The sequence below is a fragment of the Lepus europaeus genome, chromosome 10 (genome assembly GCF_033115175.1).
Source record: "Lepus europaeus isolate LE1 chromosome 10, mLepTim1.pri, whole genome shotgun sequence".
In the NCBI taxonomy this organism is placed as follows: Eukaryota; Metazoa; Chordata; class Mammalia; order Lagomorpha; family Leporidae; genus Lepus; species Lepus europaeus.
The window spans coordinates 87,269,960-87,292,923 of record NC_084836.1 but is presented as its reverse complement, the minus strand read 5'-3'; the positions used below and the strand labels follow the sequence as shown (position 1 = coordinate 87,292,923).

General features: G+C 39.6%; 1 protein-coding gene across 7 annotated transcripts in view; it reads right to left on the bottom strand.

Moving 5' to 3' along the window:
* Positions 1-22,964, bottom strand: part of TASP1 (taspase 1) — a 274,377-nt gene that overhangs the window by 168,906 nt on the left and 82,507 nt on the right. For 5 of the 7 annotated variants that reach the window (XM_062203858.1, XM_062203863.1, XM_062203859.1 and 2 more), the window contains 3 exons: positions 21,195-21,274; positions 17,121-17,234; positions 12,432-12,538 (listed from right to left, as the gene is read on the bottom strand). In XM_062203858.1, the coding sequence (XP_062059842.1) occupies positions 12,432-12,538; positions 17,121-17,234; positions 21,195-21,274 (301 nt within the window). The remainder of the gene's footprint in view (positions 1-12,431; positions 12,539-17,120; positions 17,235-21,194; positions 21,275-22,964) is intronic. The other 2 variants (XM_062203860.1, XM_062203861.1) reach the window with 1 other exon arrangement.

Genomic DNA, 22,964 nt, shown 5'->3' with positions numbered 1-22,964 from the left:
GGGCTCCTGCTTATTCATATTTGAAAACATTCTGCACATCTGATCCAAAGTACAGTTAAAAGTTAATGCACCACTAAACATAGCCTGAATTTCAAGGGGGGACTACGTCTGTGGATTTAATGCCTCTTTACCCTATTTTACTTTATTAAATTCTGTGGACAGTTAAACAAACCAAGTTACATTCACTCCCCAGGGATTACAAACTACCAAAACCAGAGTTTGGTTTGACCAACAAATGTAGTGTTGGTGTGACATATTTTGTTCTGAATACCTTAGAACACAGCATATGTCACCAATCAGCCCTACTCTCTTCTACCTATCCTCCTCTCTAGATTTGTCTCACACATTTAGGCTGCCTTCCTGCACGGCCCCCAAATCTTGCTGGTAATCAAGCTCTTCCATTTGCAGACCTCTGAACCTAAGACTTCTCTTTCTCTCCCCCCAGATTGCTGGTCCTATTCTTTAACCAAGAACCAGCTTAAATTCTTCCCTCTATATAAAGTCTGCTTAAGAAACATATCACGGCCGACGCCGTGGCTCAACAGGCTAATCCTCCGCCTTGCGGCGCCGGCACACCGGGTTCTAGTCCCGGTCGGGGCACCGATCCTGTCCCGGTTGCCCCTCTTCCAGGCCAGCTCTCTGCTGTGGCCAGGGAGTGCAGTGGAGGATGGCCCAAGTGCTTGGGCTCTGCACCCCATGGGAGACCAGGATAAGCACCTGGCTCCTGCCATCGGAACAGCGCGGTGCGCCGGCCGCAGCGCGCTACCGCGGCGGCCATTGGAGGGTGAACCAACGGCAAAAGGAAGACCTTTCTCTCTGTCTCTCTCACTGTCCACTCTGCCTGTCAAAAAAAAAAAAAAAGAAAAGAAACATATCACTGCTCAGAGTGATTTATCCATGCAGTTAATTTCTCTAGCTCTCATTCATGATTTCACTCTTTTAGCACACACTAAATGGCTTGATTTCCTTTATTATTTATTCTCCTGGACCAAATACTTAAAAGGTGGGGCCTACATGCCATATCCTCTATTTACTCTCTAAAACCTATTTTAAAACTTGATCATAAAGAGCATTCAATAAGTGTTTGCTGGTGGTAACACTGAGGCCAAAGGTAAAAAAGTACAGGATAAGAAAAACTGAAGGTAATATCAGGCCACAATCTCTCATGCAAACACCACACAGAGCCTGGGCATTTCTCCAAGAGACTTGCTAGTGAGTTCTTCATAATCCCAGGCTATGTGGATTAATCCAGCAGTAAAAATGGTGCACTGCCTATCCTTTGGGCTAATCATCAACAAAAGAAATTTTGTAGACCTTAACACTTCTTCATGGAAAAGATGACAATGCTTGCAAAGTGAAAATGCTGTCAACATGGGCGGGGGGCAGGGGAGCAGCACAGTGAATGTGCAATCACCAGCTTCATAAATTTGTCTGAACTTGCAAGGCAATTCACATTTCCATTCTATAAGACCCTACCCTCTGCTTAGACAATCACACACCCAAAGTAAACATATGCTATAAAATGAATAGGGATAGGAGTTCTCATTGTGGAGATGGTTCATCTTTTTCCTGGATGGGTGGGGAGGGGGGAGGAGGAAGGCACAGTCTGGAAGCAGTTTTGTAAAACAGGCATTTTTACCTGCAGAATAGGAAAGGCACTTGTTCAAGTTTCTCTAGATGAGCACGCCCCCTCGTGGGCACTTCCTGACTCACCTCTTCAATAGAAGTTGGAGTGGTTTTTAAGATAGTTATTTCCTGACACTCATTTCCCTTATTTACTTAGCTATCATCTTAAATTATCTGAAATATTAAGGAAGTAAACTAACATTATTTAGTAATACTTAATATGAACTACCACTTTTATTTCATTATATCTCCAAATGCAAACTTATTGTTAAAAACTTAGGCATAATTTTTGGACTAATGTATGTCTGAAGCATTTATAGATTCAAACTTATCCTAAGAGATCATGAGACTTAATATTAAAGAAAATAACATTTTTCTACTTCAAAATTTATATTATAATAATCAATTTAAATTTTAAATTAGTAATAACTAAAGGCAGTTTCTACAGACAATAATAAAGATAAAAAATAAAATGCTCATGCCACCATAGACTTGATAATGGTAAAAGAAATGAGAAAAAAATGATTGCTGCATGTATTCATTAAGCCCTTGTCTCTTCAGCATTTATTATATACCAAGTAAAAAAAACCATGATGAACAAGACAGATATAATTCTTGTCCTCCCAGAACATGCACTCTATCTAAAGAGAAAGACATCAAATACCAACAATTGAAGACAGAGAGACAATTGGAAGGCATAACAGCTTAACATAAGAGAAGGAGAGAGGAAGGGGATTGGCAACAATCCTTGTATCTGGAATCATAAGCATGGTGGCCTTGACACAAGAAGAATCTTAGCAAACAATGCAACTGAGAGTAAGAATGAGATACCAAAAGAGTGGAGAGGAAGGCACCTGCTCTGTTACAGAGTTTAAATCTTATTCTCTTTTTTTTTCATTTATTAAAATTTTATTTAATGAATACAAATTTCCAAAGTACAGCTTATGGGTTACAATGGCTTCCCCCTTCCCATAACTTCCCTCCCACCCGCAACCCTCCCCTTTCTCGTTCCCTCTCCCCTTCCATTCACATCAAGATTCATTTTCAATTCTATTTATATACAGAAGATCAGTTTAGTATATATTAGGTAAAGATTTCAACAGTTTGCCCCCATATAGCAACACAAAATGAAAAAAATACTGTTGGAGTACTAGTTATAGCATTAAATAACAGTGTACAGCACATTAAAGACAGAGATCCTACATAATATTCTTTTAAAAAAATTAATTAATTTTCTATGCCATTTCCAATTTAACACCAGGTTTTTTTTTTTCATTTCCAATTCTCTTTATATACAGAAGATCGACTCAGTATATAATTAGTAAAGATCTCATCAGTTTATACCCACACAGAGACACAAAGTGTAAAAATCCTGTTTCAGTACTAGTTATAGCATCACTGCACATTAGACAACACATTAAGGACAGATCCCACATGGGATGTAAGTACACAGTGACTCCTGTTCATGGCGTCAGTAATCTCCCTAGGCTCTAGTCATGAGTTGCCAGGGCTATGAAACCTTTAGAGTTAGCTGACTTTGGTCTTATTCCGATAGGGTCATAGTCAAAGTGGAAGTTCTCTCCTCCCTTCAGAGAAAGGTACCTCCTTCTTTGATGGCCCCGTTCTTTCCACTGGGATCTCACTCACAGAGATCTTTCATTTAGGTCTTCTTTTTTTTCTTTTCCATGGTATCTTGGCTTTCCATGCCTACAATACTCTCATGGGCTCTTCAGCCAGATCCGAATGCCTTAAGGGCTGATTCTGAGGCCAGAGTGTTGTTTAGGACGTCTGCCATTCTGAGTCTGCTGTGTATCCCACTTCCCATGTTGGATCATTCTCTCCCTTTTTTATTCTTTCAGTTAGTATTAGCAGACACTTGTCTTGTTTGTGTGATCCCTTTGACTCTTAGACCTATCAGAGCCATCAATTGTGAACTGAAATTGATCACTTGGACTAGTGAGATGGCATTGGTACATGCCACCTTGATGGGATTGTATTGGAATCCCCTGGCACATTCCTAACTCCATCATTTGGGGCAAATCTGATTGTGCATGTCCCAAATTGTACATCTCCTCCCTCTCTTTTTCCACTCTTAAATTTAACAGGGATCACTTTTCAGTTAAAATTTAAACACCTAAGAATAATTGTGTGTTAATTACAGAGTTCAACCACTAGTACTAGAACAACATCTACAACAACAACAACAAATACTAAAAAGGATAAAGTATTACATTGTACATCTAGAGTCAGGATAAGAGCTGATCAGGTCATTGTTTCTTATAGTGTCCATTTCACTTCAACAGGTTTCCCCTTTGGTGCTCAGTTGTCGCTGATCAGGGAAAACAAATGATATTTGTCTCTTTGAGACTGGCTTAATTCACTCAGCATAATGTTTTCCAGATTGCTCCATCTTGTTGCAAATGACTGGGTTTCGTTGTTTCTTACTGCTGTATAGTATTCTATGGAGTACATGTCCCATAATTTCTTTATCCAGTCTACTGTTGATGGGCATTTGGGTTGGTTCCAGGTCTTAGCTATTGTGAATTGAGCTGCAATAAACATTAATGTGCAGATGGCTTTTTTATTTGCCAAATTAATTTCCTTTGGGTAAATTCCAAGGAGTGGTATGGCTGGGTTGTATGGCAGGGTTATGTTCAGGTTTCTGAGGAATCTCCAGACTGACTTCCATAGTGGCTTAACCAGTTTGCATTCCCACCAACAGTGGGTTAGTGTCCCTTTTTCCCCACATCCTCTCCAGCATCTGTTGTTGGTAGATTTCTGAATGTGAGCCATTCTCACCGGGGTGAGGTGAAACCTCATTGTGGGAGTTTAAACCTTATTCTTAGGAGCAGCTGGAAGTGAATACAGAGTTTAAGCAGAAGATGGGCTTTTAAAAGACTCAGCAAATGCTGGGTGGAGAACTGAGGGGCAATAGCAGTTGAGGGCAGATGGGTTAGACTGCTACTGTAGTCATTCAGACAGAATGATGAAATCTGATTTCAGATGGGATGAGTTAGGGTATGATGGGTCAGTGAGTGAACGTGTGGAAATAGGTAACTTTAATAGTTGAAACATGAAAGTAGTGGAAGGTCAGTGCTGTGGCGCCGGCATCCCATGTGGGTACCGATTCTAGTCCCAGCTGCTCCTCTTCCAGTCCAACTCTCTGCTATGGCCTGGGGAAGCAGTAGAAGATGGCCCAAGTGCTTGGGCCCCTGCACCTGCATGGGAGACCAGAAAGAGGCACCTGGCTCCTGGCTTTGGATCGGCACAGATCTGGCCGTTGCTTCCATTTGGGGAGTGAACCAAGGAAGGAAGACCTTTCTCTGTCTCTCCCTCTCACTGTCTATAACTCTACCTCTCAAATAAATAAATAAAGTCTTTAAAAAAAAAGTAGGGGATATATAAGCTTAGATTCATCCAATTAAACAAAATTTCATTAAACAGTGGCTAATGTGTTCTGCTCAACAAAGGAACACAAAGAGCAGGGACCCTGACTTGAGGGAGCTGTCAGCTATGAACAGTGAAAATTATCTGGAGACAAGTCCTGGAGCAGAGAAAAAGAGCTACAGCTTTCAAACAAGAGTTTTATCCAGTTGGAGGAGAGCTAAGACTGCATGCAATGTTATTCAATCATGCAATTCCCAGTTCTTCTAGAATGTTCCATGTTTGTTTAAACAATGATTTCTAAGCCCTCTGTCACATATCAGGAAGAACAAAGCAATGTCTCAAATGCTGACCCAACAGATTACCCAGATTTTGATTCAGTGTATTTACAATAGAGCCTATGAATCAATCAGTAGCTTTAAAACACCCTAATGAATCTAATGGCCAACCAAGTTTAGGACCCACTCGATGAAAGAATCCCTTAATGACAGAATCAAGAGATTTTGGACCATCTCCATGTTGCCAACAAAAATGCATGAGAGGATTACCGACTTCAGATGGCCATGGTGTAATCATCTGGTTCACAAGCTGACATTACTGATGAGCAGACTGACGCCTAGAGAGGTTTCCATCTTGTCCCAAGTATCTGAGCTAGAAAATGGCAGACTCAGATACAACTCTTAGATGACTAGAGCTCATTTCACACTCTACCCTCTCTCCTCCCACCCCTTCAGAAGCATTAAACTATTCAAAATCTTGAAGCCTGACCAGAGAAGAAATAGCCCAATCAAGCCTTTACAAACTTAAATAGTTTTCCTTCAACCTAATTAAGCACTGGTTGATGTTTTCTGATCCAAAAATATCTTTGCAATTGATCTGCATGTGTATGCATGCATGTGCACGCACTTTGTCTTTTCATGCACTGGACTATTCTGCTTCTAAAACTGCACATGCGCCAGCATCATCATTTCTATGATGGGTCAACTCAGGTCATTAGTGCAGAGTAATATCATTTGGGATCATATGAAGACATATTTTAAAGTCCTGCCTTAAGACTCTGATATTCTTAACTAATACCACAGCTTGATGCGACTTCCAGATAAGAAGGTTTCTATGTGTAGCATCATTGAGATTACATTCACTGGAGGTACTTCCTGTTAGGAAAGCTACAATATAATCTCTATATTACATATGTACAAGATCAGCTAGAACTATTCCAATGATAATGAAAGAATACTCTTTTGTCCCCCCAGGTGATTTTTGTGAAATATAAAAACCAAAAGGAAGCTATGACAACCTGCTAAATACTAAAAAAATGAGGGAGAATTACTACTGCTGAAAATACTTACTGTCAATTTGTATCATGTATCCTGAAAACCCACAGGCTACTTGCATTAGAAAATAAAAACAGTAGTTAAGATTTGTTAACCTGGACTTTTTTGCTTCAATTTTTATCCTGCTCATAACTTTAAGATCCATACAGATTTAAGGTATAGCTTGGTATAAATTTAAAAAACACTTGGGGAAAAAAAATCCAACCTAATAGCTATTGAATCTTTACATGAGAACTTAGAAGATAGTCCTGAAGCAGAAAAAAATATACATTGCCCAGCCTTCAAGTATTGAAAGCTCCAGACCTGAATTGACAAAGTTCTGCAACTACAGACATTTAAAGAATCCCCATCAAGTTATAATGGAAAGAAATGCTGATTTTCAGGCTCCATTACCTACACAAATTCATGAAGTAGTAGCAATCCAGCAAAACCTTTAATTATTTTTCTGACCTACTTATCAATTTACATATGAAATCTATAGTTCATTCAGTAATGAAGATAGTCTTAGGTGATACAAATATAGTATAAAATTCAATGAAATAATTTCAAACAGAAGATAGATACACTTCATAGGATGAATTTTCAGCTTTGTGGAAAAAACATAAATATGTAAAGTATCTTTATATAGGTAAGTATAAGAAGTTTCCTGCTTCTGTTTATTTGGGTATCCATGTACTAATCATCTTCTTTAGAAACACACAAAATTCTAGATGAAGCAAAGTGAATTTCTAGAAAAGACTAATTACTCCTTTCTCTGAACACATAATGCACAGATATGTACACAAGTACAAATGGAACAATCTGAGGAAAACATGTTGTTTTTGTGCATTTATTTTCTTTGATCTTAACCTACCTCTCACCCAAAGAACACAGTGATTTAGTATGATACAGTTAAGCGTTTACATAATAATTTCAAGATGGTGGATAAAAGGGAAAAATGTTACCCACAATATACTTCAAAAGAATAGAACATATTTATATGAAGCGCACAAAGCAAGGCCCAACATTTCCTTTCTGAAACATGTGGCCAATTTGATGTCTCTGTGTGGTGGCTTAGGAGCACAAAATTAAAAGTTGTAGCATCTCTTTAGAGTGGTTTTGAATCCACAACATAGTGTAAGAACACCAAAAGCATTACAAAATTTTTTCAACTTGTCCATTAGATATTGAACAATCAAAGATAACCACACAATGGAAAGGTCTGATTAACTTTCATTTTACTGTCCTAAATAAATCCTGCTTTACCTAAAAACCAATGAAATTAATTGAAAAAAATTACATCACAAAAGTGATGAGAGGAGGCAAAAAAAAAAAAAAATCACCTAATATGTACATTCAACTCCAAAATCTGTTATTAAAGGAAAGGAGATGGAAACTATTTAGACAATATGCTTGTGAAAGTGAAGAGAAAGAGGCTTGGAACATCAAAAATATTGAGATCAAACAATGCCCCCAACTTCATTCAATATTCCAAAGATTAAGAGTCCTCTCTGATCATATCCAGGATTATCGCTTGAAAGTGATATTTATGAAACCTAGGTTATGATGTGTATTGAATCTGTCTTCTCACTGTAGAGTCTCCTCTTTTAATAAGCAACTTTCAATCATGTAGCTACTCAGTCAATCCATGGCATAAGCCAAGTATAGCAAGTTAACTCCAAGGAGTTAGCCACTTCATTCCAAAAGAAAGGTTTACCTTTCAAATATGATAATGAATAGCACCAACACAACTTCCCCCTTTTCCTTTAATAGCAAAACTGTATTTAAAAGAGGTAATCACTTCATCACATATACCATAAGAAGCTTTTGTTAAGTACTCTAGTAACAAGAGGCCATGGCATTTTTTTTCAGAAATGTAGAAGCCAATTTGCAGAAATTACAGAAGACAGAGAAGCATGCTAAGCTGCGTCATGAATATGTGGTCAGCAAAACTCAGATTGAAGGAAATGTCATAAACACAGTCTCACTGCCTATTCATATACACTTCAGTTACCACAGTTTAGTTAAAAAAAAAAAAAATTCGGTTCCCGAACAACATGGTTCAAATTTCAGGTATCATGATATATTCAGTGAGTAATCACATGAAGTATAAACTCCATTACTAGCTTCTTAGTTCACAAACCACTACAAACATTAGACACACTTCATGATATGTGAACAGACACATCTTTCAAAGTCTATCAGTGATATGTCACCGTGCACAAACAGCAAAGCATGTGGTTGTGTGGCCTCTTTGTTTCACAGTGATAAATCTACATATTTTACAAAAATTGATTATCAAAAGAGGGAACTGGTTTCAAAGAGAGTAAAACAAAGAAACAAAAAAAAAGGGTAAATGAAACTGAAATGAAAGACACACAGAATTACAGAAGACATTAAGTGGCAGTGGGAAATGTTGGACATCACCACCATTCAAGGCTTGAAGTATACAGCCAGAGGAATACAGCAAGGACAAGCAAACAAGGAAGGTAGTTTTGACAAGAAAGAAAAAGATATCCTAGAGTAAGTGATGCTAGCAAAAAATGGCAACTAAAGTTACTGCAGGAGCTATTTTTATATCATCAGAAGCATAACTGATAAAATGTTGAAAGCTGATCCAGAATTTCAAAGAAGCATGAAAATTCAGCACAATGTCGAAAGTAGGCTCAACTGTACATCATAAATTATATATCAAGAAGGCAAAAAGAACTAACAACTCTTGATAAGTTTTTTTTACAAAGAATGAAAGTTTCTTAATGCTTCTAATGCTTTAAATGACTGACAAAAAATCCATTTTATTTACTTTTTATTTTCATTTCCCTAAATATTTATAATCAACAGCAAGAATTTTTAAAACTCTTGACCAAAATCTTTAAAGGTCATGGAACAAACATAATTTTTTTGCCATAAAGACCACTCTGGAAGCAGGCATTGTAGAACATCAGGTTAAGCCTCTGCTTAGGATGCTCACATCCCATACTGATGTGCCTGGGTGCAAGTCCTGCCTCCACTTGCAAACTAGCTTTCTCCTAAGGCACACCCTGAAAGGCAGCACATGATGGCTCAAACACTTGCGTTCCTGCCACCCAAGTGGGAGACCCAGATGGAGCTCCCTGGTTCCTGGCCTGGGTTTGGCTCGGACGCAGATGCAGATGCTGTGGGCATTTGAGGAATGAAACAGCAAACAGAAGATCTGTATCTGTCACTCTGCCTTTCAAATATATATAAATAAACTTTTTTAGAAAAATTTATTTTTATTTATTTGAAAGAGTTACAGAGAGAAGTAGAGCCAGAGAAAGAGAGAGGTCTTCCATCCGCTGATTCACTCCCAATGACCGCAATGACCAGAGCTGAGCTGAACCGAAACCAGGACCCAGAAGTTTCCTCCAGGTCTCCATGTGGGTGCAGGGGCCAAGCAGTTAGGCCATCTTTTTTTTTTTTCCCTAGGCCATCTTCTATTGCTTTCCCAGGCCACAGCAGAGAGTTGGACTGAAAGAGGAGCAGCCGCATCTCAAACCAGCACCCATATGGGATGTCGGTGCTGCAGGATGGGACTTTAACCCACTGCCTCACAGCACCAGCCCCCATAAATAAACTTTTTTAAAAAAGACTACTTTGCAGGGTTTTAGACTTCATGGTCATTTTTATGGTCCGGTACTACTATGTAAAGTATGGGTTATGTATATACCATAAGAGGAAAGGGGCAGCGCTGTGGCATAGCAGGTAAAGCACGACCTGCAGTGCCAGCATTCCATATGGGTGTCGGTTCAAGTCATGGCCACTCCACTTCCGATCCAGCTCTCTGCTAATGTGCCTGAGAAAGATTGGCCCACCTCTGGCCATTGTGGCCATTTGGGAAATGAACCAGACCCCTCTCTCTGCCTCTGCCTCTGCCTGTCTGTAACTCTGTCTTTCAAATAAATAAATAATCTTTAAAAAGAGAGAGAAAGAAAATCCAGAAGAACTGGGTCTGCTCAGTGGAGAAAAAGGAAGTTAACAACTACTATTTTTATGTTACAATATTAGAATTGAATAGTAATCTTTTCAAAAAAAAAAGGATAAAACAGAATTTATATCCTCATTTTTAACATTATACTTTAAAATCTACATATTCTGCATGTAGAGACAAAAATCTGTTTTTATTCAAATAACATGAAGACTCTAATAATTTATAGTAAGAAAGGACATAGAAAGAAAGATGACAAAAAACTCATCTCCATTTACACGACACACTATAAATTCCCTACCTAATAACCATTTGTCCACCCTCCTTTAATAAAAATAATAAATACACCTTTTTGTTTGGGGAAACAATGTGTCGAGCCTCAAGTTATGAGCTATGAGAATAGTCATTATGATAATCTACTCTACTTTCCAGGATCCCTTGCAGCCAAGAATAGTCATGTGACCAAACTAGCCCATTGCCCCAATACCCCCTAAAAATTACTAAAGAGAAATTTGGGAAGGGAAATTCCAAGAAACTTTTGCATCCAAGACAATGAAAGGACAAATACATCTGGCACTAATTTCATCCTATCCTTCACAAATGCAGACGTAACGTCTAAAATTGGATTTGTCATATCATACCCATGCTTCAAAGGCATGAGAGAAAGATGCAAGATAATCCCAGATAGGTTGGTCCTCACATCACTGGAAAATTAAACTAATGCCAACAACCAACCACCTCCAGACTTCTCATGTGAGGAAGAGCCAAAGAGCAGAGGGACAAATGTGTATTTCTTAATCCACAGTCAGGTATTCTATTATTTTGCAGCCAAAAGCATTCCATAGATTAACTCTTCTTAGTTTATTTTATTTTACATGGATGGCAGAGGTCCAAGTACTTAAGCCATCTTTTGCTGCTTTCCAAGGTGCATTACAGGGAACTGGACAGGAACTAGAGCAGCTGGGACATGAACTGGTACCCATAAGGGATGTTGGCATAGCAGGTGACTGCTTAACCATCTATGCCACAATCATTCTTATTTTAAATTAACCAAATGTAAATATAAGTGATCAAAGATTGAGAAAAAAACACTAGTTTACTGTGGCAACAAGATCATCAAAATAAGGAAATTCTTTCTTGTTTTAATTCTTATTTCTATCAATACAGCTACACATCCCTTAATAGTGGGTTTACACTCCAAGAAATACATTAGGTAATTTCATCAATGTGCTAACATCATAGAGTGAACTTATAGGAACTAAAATAGTTACAATGTCATTAAATAATATACTCTTATGGAACCACAATTATACATGTGGTCTGTCCTGAATCAAAATATCCTTATCCAGCATAACTGGACTACGGTAACGTTTGTATGATTACTTTTTTAAAAATAAGAGCTATATGGGGCCAGTATTGTGGCACAGTGGGTTAAGCCATTGCCTGCAATGCTGGTATCCCACATGGGCACTGGTTGTAGTCCTAGTTGCTCCACTTCTGATCCAGCTCCCTGCTAATGGCCTGTGAAAGCAGTGCAGGATGGCCCCGGTGCTTGGGCCCCCTACACTCATGTGGGAGACTTGAAAGAAGCTCCTGGCTTAGGCTTGACCCAGCCCTGGCTGTTGGGGCTATATGGGGAGTAAATCAGCAGATGGAAGATCACTCTCTATGTCTCTCCCTCTCTCTGTAACTCTGCCTTTCAAATAAATAAATAAATCTTTAAAAGCTCTATGTAGGGGCCGGCGCTGTGGCTCACTTGGTTAATCCTCTGCCTGAGGCACCAGCATCCCATAGGGGTGCCGGGTTCTAGTCCCGGTTGCTCCTCCTCCAGTCCAGCACTCTGCTGTGGCCCGGGAGGGCAGTGGAGGATGGCCCACGTGCTTGGGCCCCTGCACCAGCACGGAAGACCAGGAAGAAGCACCTGGCTCCTGGCTTCAGATTGGCACAGCAGCCATTTGGAGGGTGAACCAATGGAAGGAAGACCTTTCTCTGTCTCTCTCTCTCACTGTCTAGCTCTGTCAAATAAATTTTAAAAAAAAAGCTCTAAGTAACACATACCATATTTCTACTGGACAGTAATATTCTAGTGGTTATATATCTAAATTCAGATTAGAGATATCATTATCATACAGTAATTGTTAATATTTGAAATACCTCCTGACCTTTTCACTTGATTGTCTTCTTTTCTTTAGCTGAATGAAATCTGTTTCCACCCTTTCTGCCAGCTCTAGTTTCCTCTTGTTTCTTTTAAATGCAGCTAAACTGAATCCTATAAAAGAAACATTAAAAATAACATTTAAGAAATATTAGGGCAAAAGGACTAATGAGATATCCTGAAGAGCCTTCCCAAAACAAAATCCTTAAGGATGTTGAATTAAGAGTTTAAAAAGTCTTTTCAGAGGTGGGGACTGGGCCTAGTGGTTAAGATGTTGGTTAAGACACCCACAACTCATATTAAAACACCTGGGTTCAACTTCCAACTTTGGCTCCTAAGTGCAGGTTCCTGGTAATGTGGACCCTGGGAGGCAGCAATAATAGCTCAAGTAACTGGGTTCCTGCCACCAACATGGCAGAACTGGATTGAGTTTCTAGCTCCCAACTTTGGTGATGGCCCAGCCACAGCCACTGGGAACATTTGAGGAATGAACCAACAGATGGGGGCACTCACATGCTCTATCACTACATACATATATGCACACACACACACGTGTATGTGTCTGCCACTCAAATAAATATTATTATTTTTTATTATTATTACTTGACAGAGTTACACAGTGAGAAAGAAAGACAGAGAGAAAGGTTTTCCTTTCGTTTGTTCACCCCACAAATGGCCACTATGGCTGGAGTTAAGCCAATCCGAAGCCAGGAGCCAGGTGCCTCCTCTGGTCTCCCATGCGGGTGCAGGGGCCCAAGCACTTGGGCCATCCTCCACTGCCTTCCCGGGCCACAGCAGAGCTGGACTGGAAGAGGAGCAACTGGGACTAGAACCCGGCATCCATATGGGATGCTGGTGCCGCAGGCAGAGGATTAACCAAGTGAGCCAAGGCACTGGCCCATAAATATTATTTTTAAAGAGGTCATTTCAATATATCATGAGGTAGTATGAGAATAAGAAACAATTTGGGACTGGTGCTGTGATGCAGCAGGTTACAGTCCCGGCCTGCAGTACTGGCATCCCATACGGACGCTGGTTCTAGTCTTGGCTGCTCCTCTTCCAATCCAGCTCTCTGCTGCGGCCTGGGAAAGCAGCAGAAGATGGCCCAAGTCCTTGGACCTCTGCACCCACATGGGGGACCTGGAAGAAGCTCCTGGCTCCTGGCTTCCGATCGGCGCAGCTGCAGCAGTTGCAGCCATTTGGGGAGTGAACCAGCGGATGGAAGACCTTTCTCTTTATCTCTCCCTTTCACTGTCTGTATCTCTACCTCTCAAATAAATAAATAAAATGTAAAAAGAAAAACAATCTAAGATTAAACAACTGAAAAACATTCAAACTCAGAGATACAAGCAAGCACTGAAAGTAGACATTACCCACCTACTAAGCACGCTACCACCACTTGTGGTTTTTGAAGGTCTCCACACAAAGGGGACAAACTTAGGGACAATGTGGCATGAGAAAATATATTGGAGGTTTTCCACCACACACACAAACACACACACAAGGAAATTCCAATGATTGATATCCCCAGGGAACAGGATGACAAGAAAATGCCACTAGGCCAGCGCTATGATATAGCTGCTGTAATAAGCCATAGCCTGCAGTGCCAGTATCCTACATGGGTGCTGGTTTGTGTCCCAGCTGCTCCACTTCCAATCCAACTTCCTGCTAATGCACCTGTTAAAGTAGCAGAAAATGGCCCAAGTCCTTTGGGCCCCAGCATCCAAGTGGGAGACGTGGAAGAAGCTCCTGGATCCTGGCTTCAGAATGGCCCAGCCCTGGCCACTGCAGTCATTTTGGGAATGAACCAGCAGATTGAAGATCTCTTTGTCTCTCCTCTCTCTCTAACTCTACCTTTCAAATAAATAAATTAATTAAACAAAACAAAAAAAAAGCCACCATACACAAAGAAACAGAAAACTTGCAAGTCTCAAATTTGGATCTAAAAGTTTACCCAAGAAATCCACGACTAAAGAGAGTATTGGAAAATTCATGTTACTGTATAGCCTCGAGAAAACTAAACAAAAACACAAAACCAAACATGATCTTTGTGTAATATTGCTTCAACAAGCTCTCCGAACACAAATGCAAACCCTGGAAAAATGCATACATCCTAACCTACTCAGACCTCAAAGGAGTCTCAGGCTGTGACTGATTACTACATGCCCTTAGTCTAAAAAGAAAAATTCACAAAACACATGAAAAATGAATGACAAAAAAATTTAAGTCAGTCAGCCAAGTATCAGAAGTATATAATCTGATATTCAAAACTACCAGAATAATCAGATATAGAACACAATATTTGTGGTTTTTTTATTTTTAATTTACTTGAAAGAGTTACGGGGGGGTGGGGGAGGGAGGGAGGGAGGAAAGGTGGGAGGGAGGGAGGAAAGGTGGGAGGGAGGGAAGGAGAGAGAGTTCTTCCATCCACTGGTTCAATCCCCAAATAACCGTAATGGCCAGAGGTGAGCTGATCCAAAGCCAGGAGCCAAGAGCCTCTTCTGGGTCTCCCATGCGGGTGCAGGGTCCAAGGACTTGGACCATCTTTTACTGCTTTCCCAGGTCATACCAGAGAGCTGGATCAAAAGTGGAGCAGCCGTGACTCGAACCCAGCACCCATATGGGATGCCCGGCGACACAGGTGGGGCTTTAACCCACTATGCCACAGTGCCAGTCCCAGAATATAATATTTGTTTAAGCTGTAATAAATGATAGGCAGAAACAAAAAATATGACTGAAAAGCAAAAGATGACAAAATGTCTAGGGTAGACTTGAAGAAGCAAACTGAGCTTCTTCAAAAACAGAAATATTGGGCTGTTGTTGTGGTACAAGGGTTAAAACCACAGCCTGCAGTTCCAATATCCCAAATGGGCACCGTTTTGTGTCCCTGACACTCCACTTCCGATCCAGCTGCCTGCTAATGTGCCTGAGAAAGCAGTGGATGATGGTTCAAGTCCTTTGGCCCCTGCACCCATGTAGAAAACCTGGATGAAGCTCCTGGCTCTAGCTTGGCCCAACCCCTGCCAATGCAGCCATTTAGGAAATGAACCAGCAAATGGAACATTTCTCTTTATATCTCCTCCTCTCTCTAACTCTGCCTTTCACATAAATAAATTTTTATTTTAAAAACATAAATATATACAATACTCAAAATTATAAAACCTTACATACAGATTTTAATAGTCATTAGATATAGCTTATCAAATTTGATGAATAAGAAAAATGACAAACTGGGACATAACACTAAAGAGGTTACTGAAGTTTTCTGATAACAGCAGACTAAGTAACTGAAGTAAATCTCCAATTACCAAATTAAAATTAAATTGATAAAATATGAAAAATACTACCTTAAAAACATTACAAGAACTACCAAGCTAAATTCAAGGAATAAACTGAGGACTAAAGCTGTCATTTCACTGTATTTGCCAACATTAGTATATACAAGTTTGGTTAACTGGCATCAAGGAGAGGTAAAGGACAAGTCCAGGACCCATTAAAGATTGAGACATAACAGAGACTAAGCTAGGAATGGGCTAATTAACAGAGACTAAGCTAATACCCTCATGGAAAGGCTGATTCAAAACTCAGTCAGTCCATCCAACCCTGTATCCAACATGAGGCAAGATTATTCTAAATCACAGCAGAGCATAGGAGGAAGATGAGGATGAAAGGATTGGAAGGCAGGGCGGGGGGGGGGGTATTCTGAGAATTTTTGGTCTGTTCAAGGCCCTTGCACTGGTTTGAAAATATACACCTTGTGAAGTCCCAGAAGAAGAAACAAAGAGAGGTCTAATTTGAAGAAAGAATGGCTGAAAACTTGTTACATTTAACGAAAAACATAAATATCAATATCCAAGAGCACAATGAACTGAAAGTAGGAAAACTCAGAGATACCAATACACATTATAATCAAACTGTCAGAAAGTAAAGACAGGGGCTAGCATTGCGGCTTACAGTTAAGCTGTCACCCACAGTGTTGGTTTGAGTTTCAGCTGCTCCACTCCTGATCCAACTACCTGCTAGAGTGCCTGGGAAAGCAGTGGAGGATGGCCCAAGTGCTTGGGCCCCTGCACCAACATGCAAGACTAGGAAGAAGCTTCAGTCTGACCCAACCCTAATCACTAGAGTCATTTAGGGAGTGAACCAGCAGATGGAAAACCTCTGTCTCTCCCTTTCTATCTGTAACTCTGCCTATCAAATAAATAAATCTTTAAAATAAATAAAGACCAAAGACAAAGAGGGTCTTTATAGTAGATCATCACACACTGGGGACCCCAATAAAAATACAAGCAAATTTCTTATCAAACACTTTGGAGGCCAGAGGCATTGGTTTATTAATTAAAAGTGCTGACTATACAGAAAGAAAACCACACGTAAGCACATCACATTAAACTGCCTCAGCAGCTGGGAGCTGTCTCTCTACTTCTCTCTTTGAATCTCTCTTTCCACTCCCTCCCTCTCAAATAAAGAAAAACAATTTTTAAAAAATCAACAGTTCCTGGGCCGGCGCCATGGCTCAACAGGCTAATCCTCCGCCTTGCGGCGCCGGCACACCAGGTTCTAGTCCCGGTCGGGGCGCCCGATTCTGTCCCAGTTGCCCCACTTCCAGGCCAGCTCTCTGCTGTGGCCCGGGAATGCAGTGGAGGATGGCCCAAGTGTTTGGGCCCTGCATCCCATGGGAGACCAGGATAGGTACCTTGCTCCTGCCTTCGGATCAGCGCGATGCGCCGGCCGCGGCAGCCATTGGAGGGTGAACCAACAGCAAAAAGGAAGACCTTTCTCTCTGTTTCTCTCTCACTATCCACTCTGCCTGTCCAAAAAAAAAAAAAAAAAAAATTACAAAATGGCTATTACTAGATTTTGCAGAATGACAAAAATATTTTTGACTGTACAACAGTATTTTGTTTGTAGCAAGAAAATATAGCACAGGTTTCTTAGAATTTACATAACTGAGTAGCAAGATATGTTCTCTGCATAAATAAATGCATTTGAAAGTTAAGTTATACAGCGATATGTTTTTAAAGTTTATTTATATTTACTTGAAAGGCAGAATGACAGAGGGAAATAGAGATAGAGGGAAGAAGGAGGAACTAGCACAAAATGTCAATAAGGAATATCTACCTAGATACCCAAATCCACTTCTCATGCTTATGGAAATACAAAGTTTACTCTTCTGAGATTTTGAATCAGATAGGCCCCAAATTAATGGAAATCAGGAAGAGCTGGTTTCGGGGCATGCAGCAGGTTTCACTTAAAAAGGAGGTTTATATAAACGTCTGAAAAGGGAGAGGTCAGCCCTCCAGCCCCTTCCCTTGGTCTGTAACCAATATACTGGCTATTGTCCTGCTGCTGAGAGATTTCTGATAGATCCAAAACAAAAAAACACAGAAGATTCTGCCAGAACAACACCTAGAAGATCCCCCCAACAAAAACACCTGGTCATATAACCCACTTTGAGGTCAACAAGATCTGCCCTCACTCACAAAGCTTATATGGCTTATAATTGCCCCACAAATGAAGTGTGAAAACAGCAGGAGGCCAGTGTTGTGGCTCAGTCTCCACCTGCAATGCCAGAATCCCATATGGGCGCTGGTTCTAGTCCCAGCTGCTCCTCTTCTGATCCAGCTCTCTGTTATGGCCTAGGAAAGCAGCAGAGGATGGCCCAAGTGCTTGGGCCCCTGCACCCCTGTGGGAGACCCTGAAGAAGCTCCAGGCTCCTGGCTTCGGATAGGTCCAGCTCCAGCTGTTGTGGTCATTTGGGAAGTGAACCAGCAGATGGAAGACTTTTCTCCCTGTCTCTCTCTCTCTCTGTCTGTAACTTTACCTCTCAAACAAATAAATTTTAAAGATCTTTCAAAAAAATAAAATAGCAGAAGGCCTCAAGATAGCTGGAAAATTTTTGCAACACATATTAGAGTCAGAAACAGAGAGGAAGCAAAAACAGCAAGTAAGAACAAACTGCAGACCACAACATCCCAAGGAAGGTAAGGGAAAATACTGTACTGCTGAAGCAAGAATAGGACATTTTTAAAACTACTAGTCAGAGATGGAGGTCTAGATATTAAAAATATGAAAACTTAAACAATAAATGCATCAGAACTAGAAAGTATGGGAGATAAAACTGAGGAAATTTCTAAGGAAGTAGGACAAAAGAGATTTTTGAAAAAGATCCAGGGAACTGGAGAACAAGGAAGAAATTACTTGTCAGAATTTAATTTCCCAAAAATTGAAGCATATGAATTTCCAGAGTAAAAGTCCAAAATGAGTGCCCAACAAAAAGAATGAAAAAAAATCACCCCAACATAATCAAAACGTGAAAATTAACAGCATCCTTCCAAAGAGACAAAAATACACCTTATACCTCAAGAACGGAGTCTTACATAATAATATAATAATTATATTATTATACAATTATTCCCTTTGCTTTGTTCCTGTACTGGATTCTCATGTTTCCTGAATCTAATGTGTCTATCTTTCTTGATTTACTCCCTAGTGGGAGTATTTGACAGGCAGAGTGACAGATAAAGATCTTCTGTTTGCTGTTTCATTCCTCAATAATGGTTAATCCTCTGCCTGCAGCACCAGCATCCCATATGGGTGCCGGGTTCTAGATGATAAGAGAACAATTTCTTCAAAAACCTATAGGAAAACTATTTCCAGTATCATATGCATCCACTAGGGAGTAAATCAAGAAAGATAAACACATTAGATTCAGGAAACATGAGAATCCAGTACCGGAACAAAGCAAAGGGAATCCCAAGCCAAAGAAAGGTAGAGTCCAGCATTGACACCTACACAGCAGACCCAGCAAGTCTCTAGACTAGAAGGTGCCAGGCGGCATGTCTCCAAGGGAAAAAAAAAAATGGGACTGACAGATAACCTGTTTTGTTTGACTGACATAAAAATTCTAAAATAAGTTCCACTACAAAGACTGTAAGACAGAACTGCTTGTGGGAACTATGAGAGTTTAAAGCTGTCACACTCCTGCTTCAATGTCACACATTTCTCTTCCCTCCAGTTTTCCTATGTTACAACTTTCAGCAAATGAATATTTTGAATATACAGGTACCCTCTGAACCACAGAGGCATTGACCCTCTGTATAGCCAAAATCTGCATAAAACTTTAAACTTCCTACAACAGCTACAGGAGGTGGTGACACAATCATTATGGTAATACAGAATAGACTACAATTATATGTAGTTACAATTTAATACTGCATCTTCACTTTTGTTTACATTTCGCTCCACTATGAAAGGCATCCTGTGTTTGCACATCCTGTTGTTAACTTAGTAGATTTGTATATTTTAATGTCGCAAACAGACTATCATCTATAAATATTTTATGCATTAATAACATACTACCTTTTTCTTAATTTTTTAAATATTTGTAGGTTATGGGATACATTTGTGAATTTTTTCAAACTGTCACAAGTCTCCACAAAAAAATATTCACATATAAGTGGACCCACACAATTCAAACTCATGCTGTGCAGTGTCAATTGTAATATTATTAAGAGCTGAGCCTTATTATACTCTTGCTGCAAAATATAATCATATTGTTTTTTATAAAACTTGATTTTCTTACAGATTCTTCATGTTTCACTTGGTTATTTAAATTATATTCATAGATCACTTTGATGACAATAAATTTAAAAAGGAGAAATGTTTTTAATATTTACTTTCTACAAATATGTAGCCATGATTTCTTTTAAAAGTGGATATATACACAAACACATATATACATATTTGTCTATATCTCCAATGACAGGTCCACTGAAGCAAAGTAAGCTTTCAGGCTTTTGATCTATCCTACTTAGCTGTTCTCCAAAAATTGTTGCCAATTTACATTTGTACCTACAATGCACACGTACTGGCAGTAATGTTATTTAACTCTTTCACATATAAGAAGGGAACATTAACATGTACTCTTTTAATTCCAATTTCCCTATTGGTTATGTTATGATATCTATATAAGACTTTTGACTATTTTTCTATTTGGCTATTATTCTATTTGTGTGGTTTTTAATCTGGTAAACTTCTTCATAGATTAAGGATGTATATCACTTTGTAATATTTGTGACAAATGTTTTTCAGTTTTAACTGTTTTTCAATTATGTGTCACAGTTTCGCTTTTTATTCCACTTGTATTTGAACCTAAAAAGCCCTTCCTCTGCTCAAGAACTGTTATAAATGTTAACCTGTGGAAGGGGACTTTTGGAGTAGCAGCTAAGACCCCTATCTCAGATATTCGAGTGCCTAGTTTAAAGTCCCAGCTCCATTTCTGAGTTCAGCTTCCAGCTAACGCTCATTCTGAGAGGCAGTGGGTGATGACAAGAAATTACATATTTGGCACGCATGTGGGAGACCCAAATCGAGTTCCAGGCTCCTGGCTTCCATCTGGCCCAGCCCTGGTGTTATGAGAGTAAACCAGCAGATGAAAGTCCTCTGTCTCTGCATCTCAAATAAATTTTTTAAATGTATTTAAAAAATTTAAAAAATATTAACCATGTTAGCCTTCTCTCTCTGGAGGGTTTTGTAGTTTTTAAAACTATAGTTTTATTAGTAATAATTGTTTTATGTAACCTAAAAAGGATCTTAAAGCAATACTTCTATAAAAGCATGATAAAGCAACAGAGAGACATCAAGGAACATTTCAACATATAAGTTTCCTTCCTTAAATATTAACTGCAGGGTCATAACAGAAACAATGTAACAAAAATTTCAGGCATATATGTTCATATGACTTAATTTTTTAAAAGTTTTTACTCACTTGTAGTCATGATGTTAGGAGGGCAAGAGGGTATTCCATGATCTACTGCCCATCTGTAGGCTCCTTCTCCAACTAAAAAGCTAACAGAAAAATCATTCTTTTAAAAATTTACCGTGTCACCTTCCACATATTCAATAAATATTGTAAATAAACTTTAAAAAATTCTGCACAGACATAATTCTAGATTTATTTCAAAAAAAATACACGACTATACGGTCAAAGATTCTATTAACTTTTCCTCAAATCAGAAACTTCAAAATTAGAAATATTATAGTATTATTCATAATAACAAGTAAAAATGCAACATAACAAAAAACTAAAAATGTTGACTTCCCACGTGGAAAATACTAAGATTTATCTTGGATCAACATGGTTCTCAGTTAATGTAACAAGATCTATTTAATCAGGTTAAGTGTCTAAGATTAAGGTTGGCATAGTGGCAGAGCAGGTTAAGTTACAGCCTGTGATGCTGGCATCTCATAGAGCACTGGTTTAAGTCCTAGCTCTCTGACTTCTGATCCAGCTCCCTGCTGATGCCCCTGGGGAAGTAGTGGAAGCTGTCCAAAGTACTTGAGCCCGTACCAGCCATGTGGAAGACTAGAATGGAGTTCCAGGCTCCAGGTTTCAGCCTGGCCCAGTCGCAGCAGTTGCAGTCATCTGGGGAGTGAACCAGATGACAGAAGTTCTCTCTCGCTCTCTCTCCCTCTCCTTCTCTCTATAACTCTGCCTTTCAAACAAATCTTCAAAAAAAAAAATCTAAGATTAAATAAATATCTTCAGATTTGGTATTTTTCCCTAGTAGAATACATTGATCCACCCAAAATATGTAGGCATTATCTAGAAATATCCAAACATAATGATATGATTGCATTTCTAAGACTTGATGCAAGAAAAATGTACATTTAACCCTTAGAATTATCTTTACTGTGGTAAGAAAAGTACTATGGTATGTCTCAAAAGCCCTAAACTGCAAGTTTAAATGTAAAATAGTGAACAATAGCTAACTATAAAAGAGTTATTTTCAAAGATTTCAGATGGCATGCAAGATAATTAACTACCCCACTCTCTAAGTAATTTGAGTAAGCAAATAGTCATAACAAGCAGATACCATAATAAATCACTTCATCTTCTTCCACAGACACTTCTTAAAAGATTTCAGCCAACTAGAGAGACGGAGCGGCAAGATGGCGGAATAGGCAGGGAGCACACGATTAGTCCGGGGGGAGAGAAAGTTTAATATAAGTGGAGATACTGCAGAGTCAAGGAAGAGTAGGGGATGAAACAGCAGAGGAAACTCTTCCGGAACTAGTGATTCACAGTGGACCTGCGTGGAGAGCGTGGGAGCCCAAGTTCGGGACACCAGCGGCAGATTCAACACACCAGTGCTGGAACGCGAGGTGAGCCGAACCTCAATAGCCCAAGACACCAGCAGGCAAGCGGAAAGAGGAGGCTAGAGGGAACAAGGCTTGAAACTCCGTGGGGAAAAGTTCACCAGGCTAACTAGAAGAGAGATAGGAAAAAAATTAAAAAAGTGACCGATACAGACACAAGTTTCTCTCTCTCCGCTCACCTCTCAAAGGCGAGCAAGACAGAGCAGGCACCATTTTGGACATACGTCATAAGCAAGGCAACCTCAGGTCTGCACCAGCCCTCAGCCTAGCAGAAAAACCTGACTCTGGGGGGCGGGGTGAAATAACAGGAGATTAGCATCTAACTTGGCAACCCAGTGGGAGACTGCAGGAGAATTGGAGCCCACACTGAGGGCAGCAC